Source organism: Benincasa hispida, chromosome 6, assembly GCF_009727055.1.
Source record: "Benincasa hispida cultivar B227 chromosome 6, ASM972705v1, whole genome shotgun sequence".
Classification (NCBI taxonomy): domain Eukaryota; kingdom Viridiplantae; phylum Streptophyta; class Magnoliopsida; order Cucurbitales; family Cucurbitaceae; genus Benincasa; species Benincasa hispida.
The window spans coordinates 45,101,838-45,110,033 of NC_052354.1; the positions used below are offsets into that span (position 1 = coordinate 45,101,838).

Here is an 8,196-nt window from a genome sequence, read left to right on the forward strand (position 1 = left end):
TTCAAATAAACTTGTCGAATCCAAGGATTTAGGAATTTATTTGACATTGCTTTAAATTTGAAATCTTATTTTATTTTATGTATAGTTTGTAACTATTTAATTTTTTTATTTTTATTTTGAAAATTAAACTTATAGACTATATTTCTAATTTTTTTAAACTAAAAAATGTAGTTTTAAAATCTTATTTTTATTTTTAAAATTTAACTAAGAATTCATCAATTATACTCGATGCAAATCATTGTAAGAAATATGAACAAAAAACGAAATGGTTCCGAATGAGATTTTAATTATTTTATTTTGTTTAGATGTGAAGAATATGACTTCAAATAAAGCTAAATGCATATTGAGTATGACAAATATCAAATGATAAAGATATGATCAGAAGGATTAGAACCATTATCCTTTTTAGTTTATAACCTAAAACAATTCAATTTAAAACTTAAAAGTTAAGAGGCTACTTTGCCGAGTTCTCCGATAGGTCAATCTTTTTTAGTTCAATAATCGTAAGATAGAGAATTGTGATTATTATTATTATTTTTTTTTTTGGTTTTCAAATAGAAACAGTCGAGAGAAATAAAGGATTCAAAATTTTAAATCGAAGTATGAAAATTACCAAGTGGATCCTTTTTAAATGTGATGATCCCTAAAATTTCAAGATACAAAACTGTGTTTACAAACTTTTTCTCATTCCTTTTCCTTTCTTCCAACATATGCCTTTACACATTTTTTTTTTCTTTTTTGTTTGATCTCATTCTCAAGCAGAGCCATTTCCAGGTCCTCCTAATGTTAAAAACATACCCTGAAGATCATCTCTAAGCTTGACTGGCAATGAAGATGGAGTTGGTTTTATGATTGGAACAGGAGGAGGACTGAGTTGAGCTTGCCTAAAGCTCTGAGCTGACTCGGGCATTGGAATCGACGGTCGTTGCTGCGAGTTCTTTGACTGTTCTACGTGATTTGAGATCGGGAGTGTGTTTGTCGAAAGAGGTGGACTCTCTGTAACAATGCTGGCTCTTGAGAAGACCCCAGGTCCCTGATTCAAGAGAACTTTTCAATACCTTTGAAAGGTTTGTGCATTTGTTTAAGTTTCAACTACTTGAAAAGAGTGAGGAAGAAAGTTCGAGTTCTTGGGGATGCTTACAGGTGTGAACAGGACACCTCTATATACTTTCCCATTGACAGTAGCAGTCATCAGGAAGCCAGAGTCGAAGGCGCCGTCAACTCTTCCTCGAACCTCTGATCCAATCTGAAACAAACGTGACGACAGAAGTATTAAAAAGTGATAAAAGGACGTATAAGCAGGAATGTTGTTTTTCATGATTAGTGTGTTTTGGTTTAAGCTACCAAGTTTTGAATGAGGCCAGTCTCCAAGGACTTGTGATCTTTCACCGGACGAACAACATGGAGAAGCTGCTGCTGTTCGGTCTTTAGTGGATTCTGGTGTCCGAAATATGAAAGATCTTGCTGTGGGGCGGTTTGGACAACATTTCGAAACTCAGTTTGTGTTCTAGAAATGCTGTAAGGTTCGCTAATTGAGCTATGATTCACACGCTTAAGAAGTCGTAATCCTTGGGTGCTTGTTACTGAATCAGAGACTTTTCGGACTGGGGTCTGTTCTTGATCTGATTGTGATGGAGATGAATGCTGGGATAACGACAAAGAATGCTCCTCTTGCTCGGATTCAACCTCCCACAGTTTTGGATTCATGGTTCTCCTCCGTTTTGGATGTAATGTCTCTGGAAACATAATGAAAATTAGATCGTTCAAGCACATTTCGTAATCGAGAAAGATGACTCGACTTGAGAGATTAATACTGACCCGACATGAACTGAGTTGAGTGTTTTGTCTCCAATTTTGGTTCATGATCTTCCTTTCTAACTAACTCTATGTTGTTCCCCATAAGCTTAGTCTTCTGCTTCAAAGAAAAAAAAAACTAAATGATATAACAATTATAACTACATTACAATGAAATTAAAACTTCAGCATTCAAGCTGTCGTGTTTTCGTACCATGCCACTCTGATCTTCTCTTAAAGAATTCTTACTTTGATTATTCCAGTGTTTTCCAAAAATTTTGCACATCGAAACATTGTACCGGCCATTCGGGTGGTCTGCTCCGAGTTGCAAGACCAACAAATCATTGAGGGGTCGTTCATCCTCCCCACACCTATGAATTCCAAAAGAAAAACAAACAAAGAAAACAAATCAATCAAGGAACCTGAACCAGGAATGTCGCTCGATGTCTAGGAAGTTTTGCGCTAAACCTACCCTCCATATATGGCAATGTCTGAGTCTGCAACCACAGCTGTGTGAGAAAATCTCCCTTGAGGTTGTTGACCGCACGTATCGAGCTGAGTCCACGAGCAAGTACATAAATCAAGCACCCAAGCATCATTGTAGTATTGCCTATCTCCAACCCCACCAAGGATGTACACCTGCAAAGTGGAAAGATCAGTTGGGGCCTCGAAACGAAAGAAAAGGATGACATGGTACTAAGATTCTGATTGTTTCTGAGTGTCGTGTTCAAAGTTTCTGTCTTTTCAGTAGCAATAATATTAACTGCAGCATAATGACTCACCTTCGTTGCGATATTAACCGCAGCATGACCGGCCCGAACACCAGGTGAAGATCCTTGAACAGATAACTATTGACAAAAAAGAAGATGAAAGAGCCATTGAGACACTAATCATTGCCAATTTCCAAAACAGTATAGTTGAAAGAAAGATCAATACTTTAGACCAAGTTAGTGAATGCACGTCGAGCATATCGACACCCCCTTGATAACGGTCTCCACAGTCACCACCATAAACAAACAGCTTGTGACCAACTGCTGTAGCAGAGTGACTATCCCTAGGGACAGGAATATCACCCCTAACCTCAATATTCATCCACACCATAGTCTTGAGGTCTAGAATGTGCAGGTCATTCAAGTAATTCGATTCGCCTTCTCCACTTCCCCCGAAAATAACCAGTTTGTCATCTCCAACGAGCGTAGCCGTGTGACTTTCTCGAGGTGCCGGTGGATTCCCTTTGCATTCAGGTTGTACCCATTCCTTGGTACCAAGATTCAAAATGTGGAGATCATTTACCTTCTTAGAGCCATTTGTACCACCAAAAACTATCATCTGGTTTCCGACAATTAAGGCGCCGTGGCTGTCTCTCGGGCCTGGACCCTGTCCGGTAGTTACCATGTTGGTCCAGACCATGGTATCAAGATTTAGTACAAGAACATCACTGAAATGCAACCCTCCACAGCATCCCTAGTTTTGAGTATTGGAAGAAACACATCATAAAAACAGCATAGCAATAAATACAGAAAAGCACGAAACATTTCACAATGGAACATAACTCAAGAGCATTTCCCTCATACAAAACATCAGATTTTCTGTTTCCGGTATAAATCTATTTCTTACACATGAGTTTAGACCCAAGATTTAAGACAAACATTGCCAGAGGTTTAACAATAACCCTTTTGCAAGGGCAATATAAAGTACAGAAAAAAAAAAAAAAAAAAGCTCACCCTTCTCTTAGAACATGCATTGAAATATAACTACCATAGTGAGTGTGTAAGAGCATTAAAAGCTACGGCTAGCTATTTGAAGAATGGGTTTCATTAAAAGCTTTAACAGAAAATATCAATATGAGAGACATAAAGAGGAACCAAGATGAGAAAATCAAGGGGGTTAGAGGAGAATTTCCCATCCAGCAGTTTTAACTGTCTGTAGTCTGTACTAATTAAAGTAACTAAAAACTAAAACCAGAGAAAGTTATGTCTGTTTTTAGTCAAAGATGGCCATTCAGCTGAACAGAAAAAAAAAAAAAAAAAAAAAAAAAAAAAAAAAAAAAAAAAAAAAAAAAAAAAAAAAAGGAAAAAAAGCAAGAACAAAAACAAGAGAGAGAAAAGAGCAGAACATCCATTTACTAGTAGAATTGATGAAGGGACATAGCTTAAACAACACAGAGATCACAGACAGCTCAGTTGCAGACTTCCAAACAACCTCAAAGGAAAACAAACGAAGAAACAAAAAACAAAATAACAAAAGACCAAAGAATTGAAGCTTCTAGTTCTGAAGGAAAGAAAAAAGCCACATACCCCAAATACATAGACATTTCCCTGATAAAAACAAGCAGAATGCCCCCATCGCTCAGAAGGAGTGAAGCCCATAACTTTAGGATAGAGCCACATTGCCTTCTTCTTTGAAGTTTCTCCTCCTAATACAGAAGACCCCATTTGGTTTCTCTTTAAAAAATGTTCTCTCTTTCAGAAGTAAAGATATTTGAGTATTTTTACTTCAACACAGTGCTTGACAAGGAATAAGGGAAGAGAAAAAGAAAGCAAAGAGAGAAGAGAAATAAGGAGTCAAAAGACGACATGAACAAGCCAAGTGATGTATCAACTATCAGTGTCAATAGACATGAAAAGATGGGAGCTTTCAAGTCTAAATCACTGTGGCACCCAACAACAACAGAAGCTTGTGATGAGAACAACATTTTTTTCCCTATCTACATAAGGGGAAAAAAAAGAAAAGAAAAAGAAATGAAAAAGAGAAACTTTTTTTCACCTAGGCAATATATCAAACAGCTGATAGGCAAAAGTGTTGGGGGAGCTGAGTAGACATATAAATACACATTAGAATTCAAACATAGGGTGTTAATAACAAGTAAGTGATGTAATGTCATTGAGAAGGTACCTGTAGATAGAGAAAGGGACAGATATCCAAACAGAAAGATCACAATACTTTATTGTTTTTCATTAAAAAAATAAAAAAGAAATTACTTTTCACAAGTTTTTCTATCTGAAAATGATGAAGAAAGTGGAGAGGGAGCATTGGGTTGTGGGAAATGATGAAGAGGGTGTTTTGGGTTTTGGGGTTATTTGAGAGAAAGAAGAAAGCTTTTTGCCATTTTTTTTTCTTCTCTTCTTTTGTTGAAGGTGAGATTAAAAAAAATGGTCACATGGTTTTCTTTTCTTTCTCAGTTAGTATATTATGATATGGGGATTGATGGAAATGGGAAAGAAAGCTCTTTCAATCTCTCTCTTTGTAAAATAAGAACAGAGATGGGAGAGAGAAACATGGACACCATAACCAAAAACTCAATTTTCAAGGCGGGTATTGATGTGGATCTAGAAATGTCTTTTCTCAAGAGTGTTTTTTTGGGGGGGGGGGTAAACCATGGGGCTTTGGGCTTTGTAAAGAGAGGGAAAAGAAATTCTTTATATTTCTAGTTTTGGGAAAGGAGATGGTATTGTTTTTCAGTTTTGATTACCTAAACTCCCACAAAACCCAAAGAAATTAAAAAGAAAAAAATTGGAAATTTTTGTTTATTTTTCCTTTTGTAAGGTAATCTCAAATCTTAGTGTCAGCTCTTGAATTCTTCATTGATGGTTGAGTTTTGTGAAACTTGTCCTTGGAGTTTCCACCTTCAATTCACTTTCAATTCCCCCTTTTCTTAACCAATAAAATCATCCTTCATAGTTGAGTTAATATTTAATTATAGATTTTTCTTTCCAAATTTAAACTTGGGCACATTCAATAGATAATGTATATATCAATTATCGTCGAATTAAATTTACTATAATATTCTGCAAGTGAGATAATATTAAGTATAAAGTATGTATAGAGATTGAATGGATAAATTTTGTAGAATTCAACAAATTTGAGTTGTCTAACTAATTTTAAAATCGATAATCATTTAATTGCAACTTGTAAGTTATTTTTTATTAGTTTTTTTAATTCTATAAAGTCTATATTGAAAAAACTTTTCACATGTTAACAAATATATGGTGTTTAAATATTTGAAAAGTCATTTCGAATAAATTTTTAATCGATCTTTTGAATTTATCATTTCTTTGAGCACAACATATTTCTCTTTTATCTACATAGTTACATACCTCAAATAGTTGCTAGCTTTAATAAAAGTCTTAAATTTTAACTTTGAATGCACATATACTTATTTTTTACCAATGAATCCTTATCTAAATTTCAAAACACAAAATATGTTTTTGATTTTTTATTTCAAAACTTGACTTAAAATTTAAAAGATTCTAAAAAAGTATATAATATAGCATAGAAATTCCTTAAGTAATAATAATCTCTAGGTTGAAGAACACTTTTGATCCCTAAACTTTCATAAAAGTAACAATTTAGTCCTTGAACCCTGGTTTGTAATGATTTAGTCCTCATGCTTTAAATTTTGTAATAATTTAGTCATCGTACTTTCAAATTTGTAACAATTTAGTCTATATGTAATCAAAATTAGATATCAATTTATATTATTTTATGATGTAGACTTTGTATTTTGTAAAAATACCGAGACTTTGATTAGTTTATCGGTTTATTTATGCAATAATTCTCATTAAATCTTAACACCAATTTTTACCATAGAGACCATACTATTATAACTTTTAAAGTACAACCATGGAAGTAATGAAAAAGAAAAAGTTATTTAGTTGGACCATCTGCTCGAGATGTTCGAGTTTCGCTTCTCTAGAAAAGATGAGACACTCAAAATGAAAATGTTCGGAAATACCCATGTTATTTGCTGTAGGGTCCACATCTGAGCGAGAGGTCAGACCAATCCAATTCATTCTAGTTTGATCCGAACGGATCTTGTTGAATGAATTACATAATAATATTTATGAACTAAATTGTTAACCAAAGATCAAAGGTTAAATTGTTACTTCTATGAAAAATTAAAGACTAAAAGTGATTTTTAACCTAATATTTATAAATTTGATGTTTAAAAAGTCTATTTTTTTTTCTTTTACCAAACTTCTTAAAATATAGAAACAAATTAAAAAAACAAAAGTTTATTAAAAAAAAAATGTAATGAAACTGAGTCACAAATAATAATTAATGTTAAAAATGGCAAATTTCTTTAAACTTAAAACCACATCTAAGTGCGACCCAAAATGGAACCACGACAAAATATTCATAATTCATTCCAAACTTTGAGAAAGAAAGGATCCCTTTTTTATCTCTTAAAATATTAAGCTAAAAAAAAAATATTTATTTAATTTGAAAAAAAAATATATATATATATATTCTAAAAAAAAAGGTCAAATGTCAAAGTGCGGTGATTTTGGGGTGAAAGAAAGACGTAGAGAGAGAAAGAGGGAATTGCACGCGACAAACACGGGAGCATTTTGTTAGGGTGGAATGACGGTTATGCCCTTTCTCTTTCTTTAGTATTCTTTCACGTGATTTCCCTTCTCTCTTTTTCATTGTAACTTGAAATTTCTTTTCCTTTCTTCTTCCTATTTGTTTATTTATTTATTTATTTATTACCCTCTTTCCTTCTTTCTTCTTTTCGAGTAAAGCAATCCCTCCTTTTTCTTTATTTTATTTTCTCTTTCAAATTACTAAAATTAAGATTCACTTTGATCCCAAACTTTTATAGGAATAATAATTCAGTCATTAAACTAACGATTTATTTCAAATGGTTACTAAACGGAGCCTAAATGATTACAAATTGCAATTAAATGATGTAATTACAATGGGATGTACATCGATGGATAATCATAATAAACTTCAATCGCAAATGTAATCGGGTAGCTGTTTGATCACGTTTACTTAGGGTCGTTTAGATTTACTTGAGAAAAAAAGTATTTTTCAAATAACTCATTTTTATTTAAACTCTTTTGGTAAAAAGAATGATTAAAATATACTTGAAAAATCCTTTTAAATGGTTGTCAAACACTCAATTTTCTTTCAAAATGATTTATTTTTTTAATTGAAAATGTATTCTACATACATCTAGGCATTTTCAAACTTTACATGATTATGATCGAGGCTACTTACTTTGCATTGTCTTGTTGCCCTTACAATTTAGGGTCAGTTGGTAATAATATACATAACGGTAACATTAAAAATGAAAGATTTATAATTCTTCTACTGTAACAATAGCAAATATTTATAACGTTAACTACAACAATAACGATATCATACGGTAAAATTGAAAATTTGTTCAAAATTAATGGGTCCCACTTAATTTTCAAACACAATAAGATTGATGACACTTAGCTCCACAATCAAATTACATGATTATAGATTTGACAATGAGCTTCATATTTCATAACGATTATAGAATACTGGTAAACAACAACAAATATAAGCAAATAGGACCCATTTTTCAGATTATCATTGACGGATTATGTTTCTCTTAAAATAAGTATGGTTTTAAGTCGAACTATGTGT

At 33.0% G+C, this 8,196-nt stretch overlaps 1 protein-coding gene across 1 annotated transcript; it reads right to left on the reverse strand.

Moving 5' to 3' along the window:
* Window positions 1-603: 603 nt before the first annotated feature.
* On the reverse strand, window positions 604-5,324 carry LOC120079422 (acyl-CoA-binding domain-containing protein 5-like). Its single transcript, XM_039033593.1, has 9 exons — window positions 4,092-5,324; window positions 2,731-3,258; window positions 2,577-2,642; window positions 2,267-2,433; window positions 2,009-2,165; window positions 1,819-1,912; window positions 1,345-1,736; window positions 1,142-1,246; window positions 604-1,033 (listed from the first exon to the last, which is right to left on the reverse strand). The coding sequence occupies exons 1-9, from the start codon at window positions 4,227-4,229 to the stop codon at window positions 755-757; spliced, it is 1,926 nt and encodes a 641-aa protein (XP_038889521.1). The 5' UTR covers window positions 4,230-5,324; the 3' UTR covers window positions 604-754.
* Window positions 5,325-8,196: the final 2,872 nt, after the last annotated feature.